General features: G+C 38.6%; 2 protein-coding genes across 3 annotated transcripts; both read left to right on the top strand.

The window, feature by feature from the left end:
* The first annotated feature begins 4,693 nt into the window (after positions 1-4,693).
* Positions 4,694-12,809, top strand: LOC149612685 (chromosome-associated kinesin KIF4A-like). Of its 2 annotated transcripts, none has more exons than XM_089858342.1 (20): positions 4,694-5,026; positions 5,144-5,232; positions 5,318-5,569; positions 5,764-5,957; positions 6,040-6,123; positions 6,924-7,185; positions 7,663-7,773; positions 7,885-8,060; positions 8,123-8,422; positions 8,578-8,636; positions 8,722-8,851; positions 8,989-9,162; positions 9,804-9,907; positions 10,271-10,415; positions 10,849-11,145; positions 11,358-11,507; positions 11,594-11,762; positions 11,838-12,094; positions 12,496-12,572; positions 12,645-12,809. In XM_089858342.1, the coding sequence occupies exons 2-20, from the start codon at positions 5,163-5,165 to the stop codon at positions 12,742-12,744; spliced, it is 3,111 nt and encodes a 1,036-aa protein (XP_089714468.1). In that variant the 5' UTR covers positions 4,694-5,026; positions 5,144-5,162; the 3' UTR covers positions 12,745-12,809. The 2 variants fall into 2 exon arrangements, with proteins under 2 accessions (XP_089714468.1, XP_089714467.1); XM_089858341.1 differs by having other exon boundaries at positions 4,697-5,026; positions 12,642-12,809.
* A 2,003-nt stretch (positions 12,810-14,812) lies between these two features.
* LOC149612684 (transportin-3-like) lies at positions 14,813-21,335 on the top strand. The gene is made up of 13 exons (XM_089858343.1): positions 14,813-14,967; positions 15,073-15,273; positions 15,349-15,552; positions 15,619-15,762; positions 15,840-15,932; positions 15,997-16,328; positions 16,395-16,806; positions 16,888-17,113; positions 17,205-17,488; positions 18,997-19,401; positions 19,463-19,888; positions 20,054-20,166; positions 20,394-21,335. Exons 2-13 carry the CDS (start codon positions 15,157-15,159, stop codon positions 20,452-20,454), a joined length of 2,817 nt encoding a protein of 938 aa, XP_089714469.1. The 5' UTR covers positions 14,813-14,967; positions 15,073-15,156; the 3' UTR covers positions 20,455-21,335.
* Positions 21,336-22,467: the final 1,132 nt, after the last annotated feature.

Below are 22,467 nucleotides of genomic sequence, written 5' to 3'. Positions count from 1 at the left end.
AAATCATTCTTGAAGTTTTAGTTTTACTTTTATGTATAGAAAAATACGCTTGGTTTGTATTATCAATGCGATTGTCAGTGCACGTAAGTAATTTCAATTAGTGATTATATAAAAACGTCTTGGTTTGGACCAAGGCCGAAAAAAGAAACGATATGTGTGAGGTTTATCAATTGACTGAAGTATCAGATATTGAAATTTTTTCTAGTTATTTTTATACACTCAATCCTTAATCAATATTTAATTCAATCAACTGATTTTACTGTTAATCGACCTAGTCCCTCTAAATTAATTGAAAAAATTACATATCTACGCTTTTTCAAGAACAATTACATTTTCCGAAAACATTTTATCGTGTAATTAATTTATCATGTTGAGGATACAGTATTGAATATTTGAAATGTTCTACTGGATGTCTTAAAAAAGCAAGCGAACTTTGGCATAACTCGAATGGAAAATGTAAATATTTGATCGTGGATGCCAAACAAGGGTGTTGCGCGAATTTATACATTTAATTTCGTATATCGAAATGCTACATTTCTATTGTCGCCTCTTTGATGGTAAAGTTGCACTGGAACTTCCTTTTCCGTACTTAAGAATTTCTTGGTCATAAGTCTTAACTCAGTCTATGGTAATATTGGCTGAGTGTGTTGCGACAACTCAGATGACCCATACACTGAAACCACTGGTGATTATAAAATGCCATATATTTTGAAAATAGAGGAAGGGAGGGGGTGTCGGAGTTAAATGTGACCTTCTTGGCATAACTAGAAATGAATGATGTGTTTAACCATATTATTTCCGCGGGAAATGAATATAACAAGTCTGAGAAGTATTTCTGTTTATGTGATCTTTACCCTTTACCACACAGGATAAACTTTGTTGCTTTGTCTTAAGTAGACGACATTCACTCTAAACGACAGTCTTATCAACAACTTAAAACAGATTTAAACTTCTTTTGGTGCAAACTTGAAAATTTGTCAAGCCAGCAACAATTAAAACTATGTCGGTCAAGATGCTCACAAGTTAGTGAGCATCGACACGAAATCCCTTCAAAATAATTAATTTCATGATAAAATGTTTTCGGAAAATGTAATTGTTCTTGAAAAAGCGTAGATATGTAATTTTTTCAATTAATTTAGAGGGACTAGGTCGATTAACAGTAAAATCAGTTGATTGAATTAAATATTGATTAAGGATTGAGTGTATAAAAATAACTAGAAAAAATTTCAATATCTGATACTTCAGTCAATTGATAAACCTCACACATATCGTTTGTTTTTTCGGCCTTGGTCCAAACCAAGACGTTTTTATATAATATCTGTCGCTTCAGTCTTAATGTAATTAAATTTTGAGTAATTATGTTTTCTTTACCGCTTATTATTATGTCCAATTACGATGGTCAAAACATGCATCTAGCAGGGCCCGAACGTTGCACCTTCCGCGTGTTAGGCGGACGAGATAACCACTACACTACACATACCTGGTAAAACTGAGATTCCTAAGAGATCTAGCTTATTATTATGTCCAATCACGATGGTCAAAACATGTATCTACCAGGGCTCGAACCCGGGACCTTCCGCATGTAAAGCGGACGTGATAATCACTACACAATGAATACTTGGTTATTCTGAGTTTTCGAAGAGATCTAGCTTATTATTGTGTCCAATAACGATAGTCAAGTCATGTATCTACCAGGGCTCGATCCTGGGACCTTCCGAGTGTAAAGCGGACGTGATAACCACTACACCATAGATACTTGGTTACTTCGAGTTTTCGAAGAGCTCTAGCATTATTATTATGTCCAATCACGATGGTCGAAACAAGTACTTCTGTAATTAACTAAAATTAACATACTTAGACTTAATTGTTTCTGATTAGACTAGCCGATCGCACACCCTGAATACTTAATTGTTAAATTAAGAGTATTCCGAAAAGTAACTTCGCTCTAGTTTTTCAGTTAGAGGTGGTTAAATATCACGAAAAACCCCATGTTAATCTCCATAGGAAAATTGGTAAAAGCATGTGAATTTTGCTTTAACGTTACAAAAGAGTATCAAGTCATATCTACAAGGGCCTACCGGCCCTGTAGAATAATAGTATTCAAGTTTAACTATAGTCAAATGAAAGTTTTATCTGTTATATTTTTAGGAATTAAAAGGGTTTTTTCCCTCTCCGAGTGACGTATGTCACGGAGAGGTTCTGTAACGATCGTGTGTGTCTGTCTGTCTGTCTGTTGTTACACCCACGTGACCGCGTTCGCAGTTTCCAAATCGGAGCAAACGTAATCGCCATTTCCGAACTGCTTTCACAGTCACGGATATGGCTCCGCTACTTGAGTTTTCACACCACCATCTTCTGGTCTTTGTCCATCCCACACGGACACCAGTCTGTACATTCTGGCTTCTAACACCACCATCCACTGGTCTTCGGTCTATTCCACATAGACACCTATCTGTCTCATTGGCTTCTACTCCATTATCATCGTTTGGTTTTAGGATATACGCGGCGATCAGCTAGGGTTACGAGAAACGTCTAGCCTCCCTATGGTGGGATCGCCACCGAAGGTTTTCGCAATTGCGCTTTTTCCTTACTATTATAATGGAAACGAATCGTATATATACCCCAAAATTTGAAGAAAGCGGGCAAGAGGGGTACCCTTCACTTTTAACGTCAATATTAGCAAAGTTTGAGATGATAATAGGTATAACTTTATTTTAAACGATTTAACTATTATTAATGTTAAATATTGAAGATTAAAATAATTAAAAATAATTATATTTATTTAAATATTAAAGATAATCTTGTTTCTCAACTCAAAATTAATACGGAAAGAGTTAAAAAGCAGTCTATGTTTTTGTCTGTGTGTGTCCGTCCATTGTTACACTAGTGCGTCGCGTTAGCAGTTAGCCTTGTGTTGATGTGTTAAGAAATCATACAGAACCTTAATATTCCCTTTTTCCATAATATAAAGTGAATATGTGGAAGTATTTTTCGTAATTATGATGCATTTAGTAATTTTGTAGCTTCAAAGCTCTGTTTCATTTTGATATTCCAAAGATTTGTTTTAATATTGTTATTTGAAATGGCTGTTTATATATTACTTAAGCTATACTACATCTGTATATAGAATAATCCTTGGTTTAGTTATTTCATGAAGAAAACTAAGACCTAGACTCCGGCGGGTATATTAAGTATCAACCGCAACAGGCTTAGTGAAACAAAGAGTAAATAATTGAGGCCTGAGGTGAAGTAAACTTTGGGCTTTGGTATTCGTGTCTGAAATGAAGAGACGTCAACGGTTCAGACTGAGCCGAAAGTTAAACACACTATTAAATAATCAGGTGAAGATTTTATAATAGAAGAAAAGACAAGGGTGGCAATTAGAATAGTAAAGGGGCTAATGGTAAACGGGTAGTAGCTACAGACTTTTTATTCTCTCTTTATGGTGCGCATTGACTATTAGTGCGTCTAGCTACAATTTAGCTTTGGTGTTATTTAACGTTAACATTCATGTTGGCAAACTAAGAATATTGTTGAGGTGAGACGAGACGATAGTGTTTACACTGCAAACCAGTTGTGAATGTAGCTATCAGAATATACGGTAAACAGCTGAAGCGTAGACTTTATTCCCTGTTCTTTTCCCCATTGACTGATTTCCATGTGTCCAAGATTTATCCTTATTGAATGTAAAATGTCGTCTGCTTTACTGTATTATTCGCTATGCTTGGAATACTGCTTCAATATTTCGTAAATTTTTACTTCAAAAAAGAGAAATAATTCCATATCTAGGTAAATAAGTTTGTAGTAGTAGACCTCTTGACTCGGAGAGGTAATATTTTGGTTTTCCCAACTTGTTTCTTTATGTGTGGTTTTGACGCTCGTCACAGTGACGTAAAAGGTTGTTGAACGGAAAAGTGACATTTTGAAGTTAGAGCTGTTTTCGAAAATAGAGTTGGGGAAACGTCTTACTGGCCCTCAAACGCAAATGGTTCTTTTGAATTATTATCGAGCTCACAAATAATGTAATTATTTAAGAAAATTATGTCCATTTGAATGGTAGATGTAGTTTTGTAAAGAAAACTAATACAATTACTGTAGGAGCAGCATTTCGGGAAATTAATTTTTAAATCCCGCGCCAACTTTTCGTCTGTTCAACAGTGAAGCGCTACGTCACGCCATCAAATAAACCATGTCGATTATATGGTTTTTTTGATGGGCAAGCGCTGGGCATCATGACGTCAAAACCGGAAACGCCAAAAAGCGTACAGTAGGTGAAATCCGACATCGCTTAGTAAGCGCTGTCATCAAAGAGGGTTACTGAACGTACCCATGCAGTTTAAAAAGATCCTTATTATTTCTCAGCTTACACTACAGTAGTAGCCAGGACCGGAAATAAGCAGAGGACACTGGTCATTATCCAATAAAATTTTAAAATGTCCCATAATTTTGTTAAAAACTAAGGGGGTCACTGCTCACAGAACAGTTTGACCAATAAATTTACCGTAGTTTTGATAGCTTGACTATGCAGAAGCGATATTATTTTTACACACTCCAGTGGACAATGTAGTATAAATTTTCCAGTCAAACAGGGGGTCACTGACTCACTGGGCACAATCACATGTCCTATAAGAAAAGTTTCTTATTTCCGGCCCTGAGTACTACCCTCTGGTCAGTGGTCTGGATTCTCTGGAACGCACCGTAGCAGACGACAGTGGAGGCCATCTTATTAGAGTTTATATACAGCCCTAACCGTAAAAAAACCGCTACGAATAGAAAAAAAAAACAAAAAGTCAATTTCAAAATTTCAGAGGGAACTTTCTTCGAAAAGTCATGTTAAATTGTTTGGTAGTTGCTTCCTGCAGTCTGAGTCTGACGCTTCTAGATCGAATATCATTTTACTAAAGCTAATTAATTAATTAGTTAGTTTAATTTTAGAATGCTTGTATTTTAAATTAATATTCATGTAAATCATTGTTTTTAAACCGCGACGATAAGTTTTTGTACTTAACAAGCATTGTGGAACTAGGTAAGCAGTAAGCTTTTCTGATCCTGTTTATATTAACTTTAATTAATTAATTAAAATTAATTGGGCCTTGATTATTACCATTTAAACCTCTTAACCGACCCTTGTGTACTATTTTAGTGGTAAACTAAATTTAACAATGCCTGGCACATTCAAATCAACGGCAGTAACTCCAGTTACCCGAGTCTCTCCTAGGGGCTCCAACTCTGGTATCGTTTAAATTAATTTTTAACGCGAATCTAACTTAATTATTAATTAAATCTGATTTAAAAATATGCCTTTTAATTTCAATAGAAACAACCACTGTTGCACTGGAAGAACTTAAAGTTATTCCAGTAAAGGTTGTAGTCCGTTCGCGTCCCCTGGTCCGAAGGGAAACCAACGAAGGTGCCAAGATAGTTGTCCACTTTTCAAAGGCACAAAATCAGGTTTCCCTTCCTGATGTCAACAAATGCTTCACATACGATCACGTGTTCCCACCTGATTCAAAACAGGATGAAGTTTACGAGAAATGCGGGCAAAAACTGATTCAAACCATATTTAAAGGTATTAAAGCCTTAATAGTTTGTGTTTGTTGGGCTTACGTTAGGCTTAATTTTAAGTTAGTTGTTAGGCATAAATTAGGCTTATTAATTCTGTATTCAGAATGTTATTTAACTTGTTAATTAAATTAAACTTTGCTTTTCTTGTTAGTGTTATTTAGGCTTAGTATTTAATTGAGATTAAATTAAATTAATAAGGATACAATGCTACCATCTTGGCTTACGGTCAAACCGGTTCGGGGAAAACCTTTACGATGGGAACGGCCCATTCTGAGACTATCTGTACCGATAGCCAGAAGGGGATAATTCCACGGGTCGTTGCGGATATTTTCAAATTGACCGCATTGAAGAATGAAACTCATATCTGTACCATTAGAGTCTCGTTCTTAGAAGTATGTGAATGGGTTTTTAACTTTTTATCTAATTAATTATAATAATTATTAATTTTAATTTAATGTTTTTAATTATGGACAGATTTATAATGAAAGTATTTATGATTTGTTCAATCCGTCCGGTGTCAAAGAAGTTCATATACGCGAGGATTTCACTGGAATTAAGGTGAGATCATACTATTATTTAATTATTTTAAAGGGAAGTAAAGGTCAGGGAATTTTAAGGGAGTTTAAAAGTTGTACAGAAAGTTCTGAGAATTTTGAGAATTTTTGGAATTTTATCCAAATCAGGGAAAAATTTAAATTAGTGAACCTCATTCTAGTGGTGAAATTTTATTATTTTACCAAGTCAGGAAATTTAGGAATGGAGTCAAAAGATCAGGAAATATTCTAGGAATTTTAGGGAAATAAGTCAGGGAATTTCTAATATCAGGAAATGTTAACCTAGTCAGGGAAATTTAGGAATGGAGTCAAAAGATCAGGAAATATTTTAGGAATTTTAGGGAAATAAGTCGGGGATTTTGGTAATTTTAAACTAGTCAGGGAAGTGTCAGAAAATCTGATTTTTTTTTTTTTTTTTTTTTTATTGCGGAAATTTATTGAGTTTAGCAAATCAGGGACTTCAAAAATGGGCTTAAAATCCAAAAAGTCACGGCTGTGGTTTAGTTTAAACAAATGCCACTAGGTGGAGTTGACTGAAATCGGGGAATTTAAAAATAGTCAGGGAAAATGCTGGGAAATCTTGGAATTTTTTTAATTTCAAATCAGGGAATTTAAAAATAGTCAGGGAAAATGCTGGGACATCTTGGCATTTTTTAATTTCAAATCAGGGAATTTAAAAATAGTCAGGGGAAATTCTGGGAAATCTTAGAATTTTAATATTTTATCCAAGTCAGGGAAGGTTAGTGACTTTCTTGTCAGCTAATTTAATAATTACTTGTGTATTTTTCCCCTAACATTTTACAGATCAGTGGCGTGAAGGAACTATCGGTTGAATGTGAAAAGGACGTCTTGACCCTTTTGGAACGCGGGACGGCCAATAGGAAGACGGGATCGACTAATATGAACGAATCTAGCTCGAGAAGTCACGCCATCTTCACGTTAACCATGGAACAAAGAAGCAAGGCTGATACCGACGATTGTAGCACCTCCAAGTTTCATCTGGTCGATTTAGCCGGATCTGAAAGGGCCAAAAAAACGGGAGCATCCGGAACCAGATTCAGAGAAGGTGAGAGATAACGGGGATTTTCTTGGAATAAAGTAAAATGTGGTTATGATTTTGAAGCGTCATAACTCTGGTTCTATAAGAGATACGGGCAAGTCCTCAGAGTATGTTATAGTCCCACTTGTCCCCTTTCCGACGATACAAAATACTTGGGGTTACAATTACAATTGGGGACTGAGTAATTAAGCAAAATAGCAAAAATATAGCGCAAATATTATTGACACGCAACTTTGGAGTGTTATTATAACTCTGGTTCTACTAGAAGTCCTCCGAGTGTATTTCATAGTCCAATTTCTCCCCTTTCCAGTGATACTAAGTACTTGGGGTTACGACAATTAGGGCCCGAGTAGTTGAGCAAATTAACTAAAAATTAAAAAATAATCATTAAATTTAATGTTTGGCCCTGAAATGTATTAACTAATTTAATATTTGGTCCTAAAAGTATAATTTAATTAAAATTTTAATTCAATGTCACTTAAGGTGTTAACATCAATAAGGGATTATTGGCACTTGGCAACGTCATCAGCGCCCTCTGTGACGGAAATTCGCACATACCCTATCGAGATTCGAAACTAACCAGACTTCTACAAGGTATTTAATTTAATAATTGATAGGCATACATCTTTATCCTACTGAAATTCGTAAAACGAACAACGCTAAATCATAATTTGAATGTCTCTATTTAAATTAATCTCAATTAAGATTCGCTGGGAGGTAATAGTTACACGGTGATGGTGGCTTGCGTCAGTCCCGCCGATACTAATTTAGAAGAAACGTTAAACACCCTCCGATACGCCGATAGAGCCAGAAAGATCAAGAACCAACCGATTGTTAATAAAGATCCCAGAGTACTGGAAATTGAGGAACTTAAAAAACAGGTCGGAACCAATTTCCGGTTTGTTCATTTATAACTGGGAGTAATTACTTTGGTGTTCTTTAGATCAGGACGATGGAAACAGAATGGTCCCGACATCGCGCCAAATGTCCCTTGAAAGACGAGCCCGTTAAAGTCGAAGATGGAGATGAAGATGATTTGGACGTCTACATCGCGTACGATACTTTGAGCGTTCCTCCTGCCTGCGACTCTGACGGTGGCAATTCGCCCGTCTCCCGTCACGACCCCACCAACAGTCGCCTCAAGGAGCAATTGCATAAACTCGAGGAAGAAAAGAGAAAAGTCGAAGAGGAGTTGCAACATGCCATGAACCAAATTGCCGGATTCTGTGGCAGAATGATATGCGTGAGTATTATCTTTCTATTGATTATATCCTACGCGCAGACTAGGGTGCTGCTATTATTATTTATTGATGCGCGCCGCTATTATCGTTTTTCGCGCCTCAATAACGATATATTGTTATTGTTTAATAACATTAACTGTCGTAATTTCGCAAACAGGCAGAAAATACTCGAGACAACATGAGACGGCAGTTCAAAGAATTCGCCAAACATTACGAGTTAGTTTGAATTCTTGTTTATTATTCGCGTCTCCATATCTCATTCGCGTTGAAGGTAGAGATTTAAATTTATTCTTCGATGCAGAGAAACGATCAATGAAGTGAGCGGGGTTAACGAAGACGCCGTTAAAGCCATCAAGATGAAATTGGCCCCCATTATAGACGAGACTCTCAACGTTGTTAATGAGCGGACTCCGAATCCTAAACGCAACCCCGTGAGTAGTAGTACCACCACCACCTCCTCTTGTTGACCTTTCTCGAGGAGCGGGGTCGAGTTGCCGCCGTCTGATTGCCCCCCCCCCCCCACACACACCCCGAAACTTTAATCATATTGATTTATTTTAATTTTAAGAGCGAGTTAGTTTTGGCGAGCGGCGGAGGTGGCGATATGAAGCGACTGGAAGCGAGCGTGGCCATCAGCAAAGAATTGCAGTCCGTCGAAGATAACCTCGAGAAGAAGCAAATCTTGCTGTGTCGTTACCAAAATGACAATGACCAACGGGAAGAGGAAACTGAGGCAGAAAACGTAAGCTAAAGGGACTTCGAAGAAGCCCAGTTGTCCTATAACTCCTATCGGAGCCTCCGAAATGAACTAGGCCCATGCGTGTCGCGAAGCGAGAATATTTTTTTTAACCAATTTAGTTCGCCGTGGTTTTACGCTTGGGGGCGCTTATATCATTACCGTAAAATAAACAAAGTTCAACCCCGTGACCCTGTCGACTGCTTAAGTATTTGGGCCAAGGTCGCGGATTGTAAGTATACGTTTATATTAGGCTTACTGAATTATTTTAATTGAAATAATTTATTTTGTTGTCATCAATACAATCTAACCGAAAGATTCAATAAAAAATGAATAGCCCCAAAAACATTTACGTTAATTTTAGGATGAAACTTTTCTCTATCATAAAAATTTTATGACTGACCCCAAAAATATCAACGATAATTTAAGGAAGACCCCTGTCACAACGGTAATATAAGCGCCATCTCGTACACGTATATGGTGAAAATATTTTCCTTAACAAACTGGATATTTCCCCACATAAAATTTGACATGCATGGGCCTAGTTCATTTCGGAGGCTCCGCTCCTATGAAATCCTATATTTTTGAACCTTTCCTCCTGTTATCGCGAATCACTTCAAACCAACCCGGCCATAATACTGTTGCAGGTGCGCGTTGAGCGATTACAATCCGAGATCAATAGATTGGAGAAGGAGCGACTCGTGGAGATATCCGGCGAAGTGCCATCAACAACCAAGAACGCTGCCGCCAAGTGAGTTGCAATGAATTTTATAATTTCATCGCCGCAATTGCGGGTGTTCTTATCATTTATCGTGAATTAATCGCCTAACTTATATACCTAAATTTCCAAAGATTCTTAAAGAGGCATACGCTAGAATTAAAACGTCAACAATAGCTATGTTTAAAATGATTTTATGAATAAAGTTTCTTAAAACGATTTAACTAATATTAAGGTAAATTACTGCCGATTAAAAGCATTAATTTCAATGATATTTAATTATTTGAGAAAAACCTCTTATTAATTCGGTCTCGACTCGTAGGAGAGGTTATTCATTTTGGTTTCCCAACTTGTTTTTAATTAAATTTAATTCGTTACGAAACACTTTTATTTAAGGATGAGCGAGGAGCGTCGGAAAAAGATCAAAGTGTTGGAAGGTGAGATGGCCGTTTTAAAGAAGGAAATGGCGGAGAAAACGCGATTGCTGTCCATGAAGAGAGAACAGGGAAGGAGGAAGAAGGAATTGGAGAAAGAAATCGTGGCAAGTCACGCTTTTAATATAACTTGGTTATTTATTTAGTTTCCATTGCAATTTAAGATGGTAGGCGTTTAATAAGAAAGGTTCCGTTAAAATCGGTTTATTTTAGCGTATTGACTGAGTACGTGTTTAATGGCGTCTTTACGATATCTCTCTTAGCAATTAACGAGTAACTTTAGGCCTAAAAATTATTAGGGGAAATTAAAATTAAGGAAACAAAGAAAAATCATCGAGCTATCTCTGCTGTGACGACAGTGCTTGGGTAAAACGTCATGGGCTTATTATAGCTTTGGTCCGCAATGGGCGGCCATGTTTTGGGTACGCCGCTTCGCTTCTATGCCCGCAAAATGGCGTCGTACTAAAGCTTCCGAGATAGCTCTATTCGCTTTAAAATAGTCTCTGAGGCCTTGGTCGTCGTTCGATTGTCTTTTTCTAGGAGCTTAAGAGCGCTCGAGTATCTTTAATGCGTAAAATGCAAGGAGAGTCGAAACGAATCGCGGAACTTCAACGCAAAGTGAGAACGCAGGATGTCCGATTCCAAAACGAACAAAGTAAGACTAAAATGCTGGTCAGTAAAAATAACGAGGAAATTGCTCAAGTCAAGAGGAAACTCGAAGCCGCGCAATCGGCCAAACAGAAACTAGAAATGTCGTTGGCTAAGCAAACTGCGCTCGCTAAAGATCGTGCCACCTTCCGAGGAAAATCGCAAGCCAACTTGAGTGAACGTGTCAAGGTAAGAACGTATTTTCGTTTCGTTTATTACTAATCGTTAATCTCAGTTTGGATAAAAAAACGGGGTTCTGTGATAGTCCTGATTACATCAGTTTTGAGTTCAACTTAAGAGTAGTAGAAAAATGGACTCGGCCAGTCCCGATACTTTTAGTTTCGAGTAGTAGAAAACTGGACTCGCAGAGCCGTTAGTCCTAAGTAAAGTTATATATCTAGGACTGGTTGAACCAAGAGATCGACGTAGAAGTTAACCGAGTTGAAGCCAGAAAACATATCGAAGTTCTTAAAGAAAACCGAGCTGAATTGGCCAAAGAACTCGAAAACTTGCAAGAACAATTAGAAGACTTGTCTCAGTCGCCTTCAAAGGTACTTAACCTTCGCTAATTGCTCCGGGTTAATTAGTTTTCTTTATACCATCAATGAATATCTAATGATGTCTCTGGGGGGGTTAGAAACGCATCTCGGGTGACACCGCCTTCAACTTGGACGAAGTTGATTCCTCGGATACGTTGAAAAAAAGGTTGGAAATCGAACAAGACATTTCACGAATTAAACAAAGTATGGAGGAATTCACGTCGAGCATACAAGCCATTCATCACGATATGCTGACTGGATCGGACGGTACGGACACGCGTGCTCCCGAGTATCTGCGCGCTAAACTAGATTCATTCATGTATGTTTTGTTTGCTCGCTTAGATTTGACGTTAAACGAAAAGAGTCGATGGAACGAGTTGAGCAAAGTGGCCGAATTCAAATGCGCTTTGTCTTATTTATTCGAGATGCTGTTGCAACAAATCTCCAAGAAAAATGACGTCACTCGGGATTATCACGAAGCTCGATCGAGCCTCGAACAGATAAAGAAAGAACACCGCGATTGCGATCGGGAGATGAAGAAAGCCGCTCAAGAGTCGCGAGAAACCATCAAGAAGTTGACGGATGAGTACAATGTTCAGGTAAGTTAGTTGGTTACTTGGGAATTGACGAGCCGAGGGCCAGGGGGTTTTTGCGACATTGACGAGCCGAGGGCCAGGGGGTTTTTGCGACATTGACGAGCCGAGGGCCAGGGGGTTTTTGCGACATTGACGAGCCGAGGGCCAGGGGGTTTTTGCGACATTGACGAGCCGATGGCTAGGGGGATTTTGCGACATTGACGAGCCGAGGGCCAGGGGGTTTTTGCGACATTGACGAGCCGAGGGCCAGGGGGTTTTTGCGACATTGACGAGCCGAGGGCCAGGGGGTTTTTGCGACATACGCCTTATTTACTCTAATTCTAGCCTTATTTCAAGGATATAATTGAGTCTAATTCAACCTAATTAAGGCTTAATTAATAAATGCTTTAACCTTTTTATTGAAGTCCGACGGGGTCGAAAACACGACGTTCATGAAAGCCAATGCTAACAAAACTATTCTCCATGAGACAAATAGAAAAAGGTAATGTTGAATAAAAAACAACAAATTCGGTTGTAAAATGTTGAAATCATCCGATGTTCATTGGTGTAGAAGTCCGCGTGACCTTGGACAAACGGCCACACCCTTTCCTGTTTTAGACATCTGTAGGACAAAAGGAGACAATGGTTTTTTCCCCCCCATTAGTCGCAGATAAACCTCACTTGGTCCATGTTACACTTTTTACATTAATTTAAATAAAAATTTCAATGCTTTAACAAATATCGTCTCTTCATTTCAAATGAGTTCGTGTCGCGGAATAACAAAGGGTTACTACTGATCACTATAATAGAGTGCTGTCAGTTCTGACGTCAGATCCAAGGTTAAACGTCACGAGTCTGCCTTTAGCAATGGGCGGCCATGACAGTTACCGTTTTTCTTTACGGGAAAACAGCATGGGTGACGTCACACCGGCGCTTCTGACAGCACTCTATACATGGAAAGGTCAAAGGGTTATAAAATAGGCCTGAAAAGGTCAGGGTATTTTATTTTAGTGGGGAGAACTTCTTCAGCTGTTAGTTAAAATAAAGGGGCGGACTTGCTCATAGAGCTTAAAATAGCCCGTGGGGTTTGTATAAAAAGAGAGGGGTCGGACAGCCCCTTTAAATTGCGCTGTTGGATATTATTTCTGATGAAACAATCAAATATTGGTTTTCCTACAAAAAGAAAATAATTAAATTTTAAATTCCCCAATGAAGAGTAACCGAGGGGAATTAATTTGCCATTCGTCGCAGACCTGTTTGGTACCTAAGACAAACGTTACGTAGGTCCGGAGTTAATCCCCGCCGCCTCTAAATTACAACCAGCCAGCATCTCATTGGTTCTTGAAAACTCGTGCACGTCAGCGCGACGCGAATGACTAAAATTACAGTCATATTTTCCGACTGAGGAAAGGAGGCGAAATAGCCCGGGGCCTCGTTTTACGTCCCCCCCCCCTTGTATTTTAAAAGGGGGACTGTACGCGCGAATACTTACTTAGGCATCTTACAACTAATCCCTAGTAAACTAGATATCCGTTCTTGCGGAGGCTCCGGTTTTATTAAGATATAAAAGCATTTTCTATTTATTTATGTTGCATTTTCTTTATTTTTAAAAGAGAAGGCATAAAAATAGACAAATTATATTAAGAAAGTTAGGTTTTATTAAAAACGGATTTATGTGAGAAGAACGTTGAAGGTAGCAAATTCACTACCCATCCTCGCATACTTTATTGAGAAACTTCGTCTGCTTATATTTTGACTCCACCCACAAATTCTGTATACCAGGAAATAAGCACAGGACACTGGACATTGTCCAATAAAATTTTAAAATGTCCCATAATTTTTTTAAAAACTAAGGGGGTCACTGGACATTTTGACTATAAATTTTCCGAAGTTTTGATACCTTGACTATGGAGAAGCGACACCATTTTTGCACACTCCAGTGGACAATGTCCTATAAATTTTCCAGTCAAACAGGGGGTCACTGGACACATGTCCTATAACAATTATTTCTTATTTCCGGCCCTGTATATAACTACTTCTAGAGATCGAATTTGTGGGTGGAGTCAAAATATAAGCAGACGAAGTTTCTCAATAAAGTATGCGAGGATGGTACCAGAGGCTAAAGCTATGATCCCACGTTGGTTTTATTAAGATATAAAAGCATTTGCTATTTACTTATGTAAATTTCAATTAAATAAAAGCCGGAATTTGGCACATATATACAGACAGGTGAAGTAGAATGGTAGAATCATAATAATAATAATAATAATAATAATAATGGCTTTGTTTATTGGAAACAATCATTAAGAGCACTATCTTGTAAATAATTACACTTTTCGAGCATGAGGTTTCTTAATGTATGGTGATATACATAAAATAATTATATAATTTATTTATTTCGACTCGTGCTTACAAGCATGAGGGCTAATTTCATGTCACACAGGTATCGTTATTTTACTCTTACCATGCTCTTACTACTACTAAAAACCGGCCAAAATAGCCCTGAGCTAGGAAGGTCGCTATTTTGGCTTGATTCGTCCCACGAGTTAAAACCCGCCTAAAATAGTCTTGGCCGCGCGGCGATGACTATTTTGGTCGAAAAATTTTAGAGGCCGTAAAACTTGGCCTCATAGCTTGGCCTAAATAGTCCTTGAGTAAAGGGCAGCTAATTTCGGTTTTTCCGGCTATAATAGTGATCGGGGCAATGGCCGCTATTTAAGAGGGTAAAACCGGCCAAAATAGTTTTGGGCTAATTTGGCCGGAAAAACCGGCCAAAATAGACTCGGCCCAGCCCCGTGACGTGATTGGCGGAAACTCGTGACCCCGTGACCCCATCCGCCACCACGATTTAATGGTGGCCGCAATCTCGAAAATTCCCGCAACTAACTTTTTTTTGGGTAAGTTAAGTTCGTGTTAATCTAATTTAATCATAATTAACTAGAGAATTAATAAATTAAATATCGAGGATTTTTTTAACGGAAGCGAACAAAATTTCGTTGCAGGCTAATTTAAATAAGGCTAAAAATATTTAAAAAAATTATTCGACCAAGGCTTATGGAATAAAATTCAATGCCATCATCGCTATCATGGACTCAAGCCCGACCTTGGAAACGGTCTGCCAGGCCATCAATACGCTTTATCACGACCCAAACCCTGTTGAAAAGGAAAAGGCATCCTTGTGGCTCGGAAATCTACAAAGATCAGTTAGTTCTTTATAACCCACCTGGAATAAATCCCTGTTCTTTGGAGGTACTTATTCCACTATCCTGGTAACCTAGGTCTTTGCATGGAAGATAGCGGACTCATTATTGCAACAGAGCTTTGGTTTGGAGTCATGTTACTTCGCGGCTCAAACAATGAGAACGAAAATCCAATTTGCCTTTCACGAACTTCCACCGGACTCTTACTTTTCCCTCAGGAACTCCCTTTTAGACCACCTTTCCAAAGTCAATGAGGAAACAGCCTCCGTCATTGTGACCCAAGTATATCTCGACCCCTGGTTAATTTCAAGTACTAGGCCTAATTAATAATTATTTAATGAATTTCAGTTAAGTTTAGCATTGGCTGACTTAATTCTTCAAATGGGTGGTTGGAAAACCCCAATTCAAGATGTGATGACCCGTTTTGGAACCAATGGTGGTACCCAGAATCTACAAGTCCTTTTAGAAGTCCTACACGTTTTGCCTGAAGAGGTCGCTACTTGGATTAATTAGTTTTAATTAATCTCCAGGGGGTTTTAATTAATTAAATTGAATTAAATTTAATTTAGATTGGAAGTCGAGCTTTAAGATTGGGTGAAGCCAGGAGGAAAGAAATTACCGATTCCCTTAAAGAAGTGTCTGCCCAAGTTATACACATATTGGTACTAATGAAGGGTTTAAGTACTTTAATTACAGGGTTAATTACCTTACTTATTTTGGTAACAGAAAGGTTGTTTGTTGAGCGCGTCTCAATGCAAAGAGGAGTCAAAGATCCAGACGCGCGTTTTCCGATGTTTGGGTAGTTGGATGTCCTTGGGGGCAGTGCCTCCTGGAAGGGACCCGCATTTGGAGGACATTGTCAAAGTGGTCTTTTTCTGTCTGGTCAGTCCCTCAACAGGAGGTACTCTTCACGAGGGCGCCACCAATTGCGTCTGCAGCGCCCTGATCCTCATTGAGGACACCGAACACTACCAGGAGTTGAGTCATCTTTTGACGCACGGCGTCTATTCCCTCGTGGACTCTTATCATTTGGCCGTTGCCCAAGAAGATCCCGACAAGTAAGACTCGGAAGACTTGACCAGGACCAAGAAGAATGTAAAAAAACCTAATTACTTACATTTCAGAGCCACAAACTTCTGCCGAATCTTTACCGAACTCTCGGAATCTCTGTTGGACACGATGTTATTTAACCCTGGTCAAGGATTGGGTAACCTGCACTCTTTGGAGTTGCTGTTGACGTGCGTGGGTCATCATGACTTTGAGATTGCCGAGATCACCTTCAATGTCTGGTACCGTCTCTCGGAAGGACTTTACAAGGAGAACAATGAGAATCTGAATAAGATTTTCCAACCTTACGTGCAACGACTTATCTTGGCTTTGACCCGACATTGCGAGATTGAACCGGACAATGAAGGGATTCCTGATGAGAACGACGACTTTGGAGAGTTTAGACAAAGAGCCACTGACCTCATCAGGGACATTGTCTACATTGTCGGCTCCGTCAATTGCTTCAAACAAATGTTCGAGAATTTAAAGGTATGCGTGTCCATTATGTTATGACGTCATCATCATTGGGGGGAAGGACAGTTTAAAAATGGGCGGGACCTTCTTGGTTAGAACAATGGTTGCTCAAGGACAAATTGGAACACGGCGGAAGCGTCATTGTTCGTCATGGCGGCTGTGGCCAAGAATATTATCCCGGAAGAACGGGAGACTGTTCCTTTGGTCATCCACATGATATTCAGTTTGACCCCCGGGACGACCAGGTTGGCCTTCCGCTACACTTCCATCAGACTCTTGGGGGAACTCTGCGAGTGGATTGAGAAACATTCCGAATATTTAGGTAAGTACTGTCCATTCTTCAAGATCCTGGTTGGTTCCTTCCACAGCCATCTTGAAATTGGGGGTGGGGCGTTTCTTTGGATGGTGGACAGATCCCGTTTTGAATTGGTTGTTGAGTGGTCTGCAAGAGCCGGCCTTGGCCAGTATTTCGGCAATCGCCTTGCAGAATATCTGCAATAGTTGCAGGAAACAGATGAGCAGCCATTTTGAGGGTCTCCTGCAAATTATCAAAGCCATTGATCAATTCTCCATCAGTAATGACGCCGCCTTGAAACTTATCAAAGGAACCTCTCACATTCTTATTCATATCCCCGAGGAAAGCTTCACTGAAGCACTCAGACAAATGTGCCAAGCGCAAACAACTCCTTTACTTCAGGTAAGCACTCGCCTTTCTTCCCTTCCACTTATTGGCGTCGCGTACTTATTTGGAGGGGCATAACTCGGGTTCTATAAGAGATACGGGGATGTCCTTTGAGTATGTTATAGGCCTAATTGTCCTCTACACAAGGATACTAAATATGTGTGGTTTCAATAATTAATGGCCGAGTATTTAAGCAAAATGTTCAGTAACATTCGCCCCATTGTATTAACATGGGCTCATTTGCGCCACTCACTTATTTGAAAAGCCATAACTCCGGTTCTCTAAGGGATACGGGGAAGTTCTTTGACTATGTTATGGCCCTAATTGTACTCTACACAGTGATACTAAATATGTGTGGTTTCAATAATTATTGGCTGAGTAATTAAGAAAAATATTCATTAACATCCGCGCCATTGGATTAACATGGGCTTATTTCAAAGTCGCTTTGGAGGCTTATAACTCCGGTTCTATATGAGATACATTGAAGTCCTTTCAATATGTTATAGTCCCATGTGTCCCATGATCCAACTATATTAAAAACTTGCGGTTACAACAATTAGGGCCAGAGTAATTAAGCAAAATGTTCATTAACATTCGCGCCATAGGATTAACACGGGACTTATTTACACGAAACATTTTAACTCTGGTTCTATAAGAGATACGGTGATGTCTTTTGAGTATGTTATAGTCCCATTTGTCCAGGGTTGGCAAAAATCCGGCAAAAACTAGTTTTTGCTGGGACACGTGGCAAAAAGTGGAAAAAACTGGCAAAAACGGAAAAAACCAGCAAAAAGTGGCAAAAACCTTTTGCCTATTGAAATGATAATTAGAAATGCTAGCTTTGGCTTTGTATTTGTCATTCGTGTTATTATATGTCTTCCAACAGCTAATATGTCTCAATCTTAATCAGTTTTATAACATTTATTGTGTTTTAAAGGTTCGAGCTAAATCCACTTTAAACTTACAACTTATGAAATTTTGCTCACATTCCAATGATCCTAGTTTCTTCGCATTTGATAACTAAACAATTTTTAAGCAAGTTTTAGCTTTAATCTGTTTCGAAAACTCAAAATTAGCGTGTTGAAAAAATATTGTTGAGCGAAAAATAAGGACCGATTTTTCATTTATTTGATTAACAAAGCCAAAACGTTCTTTGAAACGCGGTTTTTTTCTCCATTTTATACTGAGAATGTAACCCAGTTCAGAAGCCTATACAATTATGGTAGAATTTTGGACGTTTTATTTTCATTTCAAATCCGAATTTTTTTATTTTTAAAATTTAGTTCGTTATTTCCACATAAAGTGGAAAAAACCGCGGCTAAAAGGTTTTCGCCGTCGGTTTTTACCTGGTAAAAACCGACGGCGAAAACCTTTTAGCCGCGGTTTTTTCCACCCCTGGCAAAAACGTGCCTACCCTGCATTTGTCCCCTTTCTAACCATATTAAAACTTGCGGCTAGAACAATCGTGGGCCAAATAGTTTCGTGAATAACCAAAATGTGACGTGTCCCCATACATTGTTCAGATCCTAAAAGCAGCGGAAAACTGCAAAGAAGGCAGCAAACCCGACCCGACGATGTATTTAGACCGTATCGCGGCCATTTTCCGGGCCAACCCGGCCGGTTCGGTCCCTCATAACCAGGCGCAGCATTGCCAACTGGTTGTGGGCGAGATCTGGCCCGTTTTATCCAAAGCCTGCGAGACGTACCAGGGGGATTCGCGCGTGGTTGAGCGATGTTGTCGCAGTATCAGGTTCGTAGTCAGGAGCGTCAGCAAGCATTCCTTGCCCCTCTTGGAACCCCTGGTCACTCAGATGGTCAGTCTTTATCAAATACACCATCATTCCTGTTTCCTGTACTTGGGGAGCGTCCTGGTTGACGAATACGGATCCGAACCCGGGTGCGTTCAAGGACTGGTTGAAATGTTTCAGGTAAGTCCTTGACGCGGTTTCCTCTTAGCGCGTGACGTGTGACGTCTTTTCGTTTGAACAGGCGTTTTGCGGTCCCACTTTTCAACTTCTAAATGGCCATAATGGTCTCAGGGACAACCCGGACGTGGTTGACGACTTGTTTAGGTTGTGTTCGCGTCTTTTGCAACGATGTCCCACCCCTTTCTTGCGCGCTCCCACCATGGAAGCTTTGTTTCAATGCGCTTTGGCTTCTTCCTCTATCGACCATCGCGAAGTCAGTTCCTCCGTCATGAAGTTCTTCTACGACATATTGAGGGCGGGTCGACAACACCATCAAGTTGAAAGCGTTCATTTCGCGGATAGCGCCACTTTAGTTCGCGCCTTGATTGAGAAACAGGGACAGACGCTGGTCTCCACTCTCATCTACGCGTCAGTCTTTAATCTAAGCACTTATATGTTGCCTGATGTCGCTGATGTCATTTACGAACTCTTGCAGTTTGATAAACAGGTAATTATTATTAAATGTTCCTAATCCAAAAATTAAATTAATTATCTATAATTTAAGCCTTAAACTTGGGCCTAAATTGAAACATCCTATTCATTATTATTATTGAATTTACTAATTGAGCCTGAATGTTTGTTGTTGTTGTTGTTGTTGTTGTTTATTTGTTAGAAAATGTGCGTGTGGCTCCAAGAAGCATTGCGAGCATTTTTGAATCAAAATACAGGGACTACTTTGAAGGCGTCTCCCGAACAGTTGGCGGAATTCCATTCAAACGTCATAAGGTACTGTAGCCATTTTTAAGTTTTTATTTGCTGTCTGCTTTCTGTTTTTTAGCCAATTATTCGTTCACCTCCGCCATCTTTCTTTGCGCAATCTTTGCACCCTTGAGTTTTTTTTTTTGCGCCTGATTTATTTGCGCACTTATTAGTCATACTTTTTTTATTTTTTCAACTTTTACAAATTCGTCATAAATCAATTTTTGTGACCAATTTGTTATTTCAATTTTTAGCGCTCAACATGAAAAAACGGTCTCAATGTGTCTTCGCGAATTCGCCCGATTATATCGATGAGACTTTATTTAATTTTAAAAATAAATAAATAATTAAATAAACAAACAAATTTAGATTCCCCCCCCCCCCCAACCTCCTTTAAAAAAAATTGCAATCTTGGAAAGGACTAAGTTCCTATGATGTTTCTATGGAAATTCGGTACCTTTCAAGATTACAACACTCCCCCTTCCTTCATTGGAATTGACATTTTTCCAAACAAAAACTATGTAAGAATTTAAATTTTAAAATTATAAAACCGAAAAAACAACAAGAAGTTTGTTTTTTAACGTAAAAAACAATTTAATAAGAAACAATTAAGTTTTTTGTTTTCTTTGTGCAAATGTTTAAAATGGTGTCGATATTTTTAATACGTCTACAAAAAAGAACAATTCAACGAGTGAATGTTTACTGTGTAAAAAATAACAAACAAACAAGAGAAATTTCAAGAAATTTAAAAAAACATTCTTGCATCAAAGTGTGTTTCTTTACCCAAAAACATTTAGGTTTTTTCGGTTTAATTATTTTTAAATCATTGTACAGAAAATGTAAAAGAAATGAAGGTCAATCAATATCTCTCTAATTGAATAGATTAATTAGCCTAATTAATAAATTAATTAGCGGAGTTAATTAGCAATTTCTTAAAATAAATATTTAAAAACAAGTGAAATTTTAAATATTTCTTTGAGAACTTAAATAAAATCAATTTAGGAAACCAACTTTAGGTTATATTAATTGATTAATTAATGCACAATACTTAAAGAGATACCGTCAACAACAACAACAACAACAAACAACCTTCGCCTTAAAAAAAATAATTCAAAATTATGGAAAATTTTGTTTTTTGAAATTTTCTTGTCACATCACTTTTCTGATGTCCTAATAAATTTTTTAATTATAAATTTAATTTTTAGGGTCTTATCGTGACACTATCCCTTCAATTTTTATATTCACAGTACTTACTTTATATTGACTTTGGGTTCAAGGGGTTAGATGCCGGGGGGGGGGTTTGTAATACACCTGAAAAATCGATGGATTTCCGCGTATTTTTATGGTAGCCCCTGGTGGGTAACTTTTAGGTTGAGCACCGGTGTGCGGCGGGTAAAACATTTCTACAGGGGCCATAGAGTTAACAGGGGGATAGAAACCCCTGAATGTCGGCTTTACCCGCAAACATCCTTGGAAATATTAAATTATGTTTTTTAATAGACCATTTTGACAAATTTACGAGCTACTTTCCTCCCCGGCTTTGATAGTATTAAAAATAATTTCAAATAGTAATTATTTCAAAGTTAGCCTCCGTTAAGCTGCGGTTTTCAGTCAAAATTCCGTATTACGCTTTTTAATGGACTATTTTGACCAAATTACAAGCTACCTCTTCCCCGCCTTTGATAGTATTAAAAATAATTTCAAATAGTAATTATTTCAAAGTTAGACTACGTTAAGCTGCGGTTTTCAGTCAAAATTGGGGAGGGGGGTTGTAGCACGTGCTGGTCAATATCACTTTGCAGTAAAGTGGAAGGCAACGTGACCTTGATTTCTCCCTTTTCTTTCAGTTAGTCTTAGTACGACTGGTTGTCATAGCAACCGTTTCTATAAAAGGCACGAGATCTGCCTCGCTCCACTCGAAAGCGCGAGATGGGTTTTTTTTTATTTTTAATATATACGTTGTAGTCAGGGGTAGTTGACAGCGCGTGCAAAGGCGTTTTAAGCCTCGAGCTTTAGTTAGAGTTTGGACAAGTTTGATAGTCGACCCCTGGGAAATTTCTCAACTTGTCAGATTGTTCATTGGCGATATTAGAAGTAATAAGGGGAGCTTAGGGGAACGGGGAAAATGGAGGGAAGACCCGGGGAAAGGCGTCTATGCCTTTGCGCGTATTGCATCCATTCTGTTAAATATTCTGTGTCACTCTTTCTCAACTTGAGTGAGTGAATTTTTTTTCTTAAACTTTTTGTTTGACAGAACTCGAGATACGTCATATTGGCTCTTTCTAAATTTCCATATTTAATCTTCCGACGGTCCAGGGGGGGGGGGTA

Source organism: Phalangium opilio, unplaced genomic scaffold, assembly GCF_054372755.1.
Source record: "Phalangium opilio isolate 3A_F unplaced genomic scaffold, DU_Popi_V2 ptg000232l_1, whole genome shotgun sequence".
NCBI lineage: Eukaryota > Metazoa > Arthropoda > Arachnida > Opiliones > Phalangiidae > Phalangium > Phalangium opilio.
The sequence above is the reverse complement of the archived record's forward strand: the minus strand, read 5'-3'. Positions and strand labels throughout refer to the sequence as shown.

Coding starts and splice junctions, on each gene's coding strand:
- LOC149612685 (XM_089858341.1), top strand. CDS start 5,163: ATGCCTGGCACATTCAAATCAACGGCAGTAACTCCAGTTACCCGAGTC. Junction 9,163..9,803: donor AGGAAACTGAGGCAGAAAAC/GTAAGCTAAAGG, acceptor ATACTGTTGCAG/GTGCGCGTTGAGCGATTACA. Junction 12,095..12,495: donor CGGATGAGTACAATGTTCAG/GTAAGTTAGTTG, acceptor TTTTTATTGAAG/TCCGACGGGGTCGAAAACAC.
- LOC149612684 (XM_089858343.1), top strand. CDS start 15,157: ATGGACTCAAGCCCGACCTTGGAAACGGTCTGCCAGGCCATCAATACG. Junction 15,763..15,839: donor TACACGTTTTGCCTGAAGAG/GTCGCTACTTGG, acceptor AATTTAATTTAG/ATTGGAAGTCGAGCTTTAAG. Junction 17,114..17,204: donor GAAACATTCCGAATATTTAG/GTAAGTACTGTC, acceptor GATGGTGGACAG/ATCCCGTTTTGAATTGGTTG.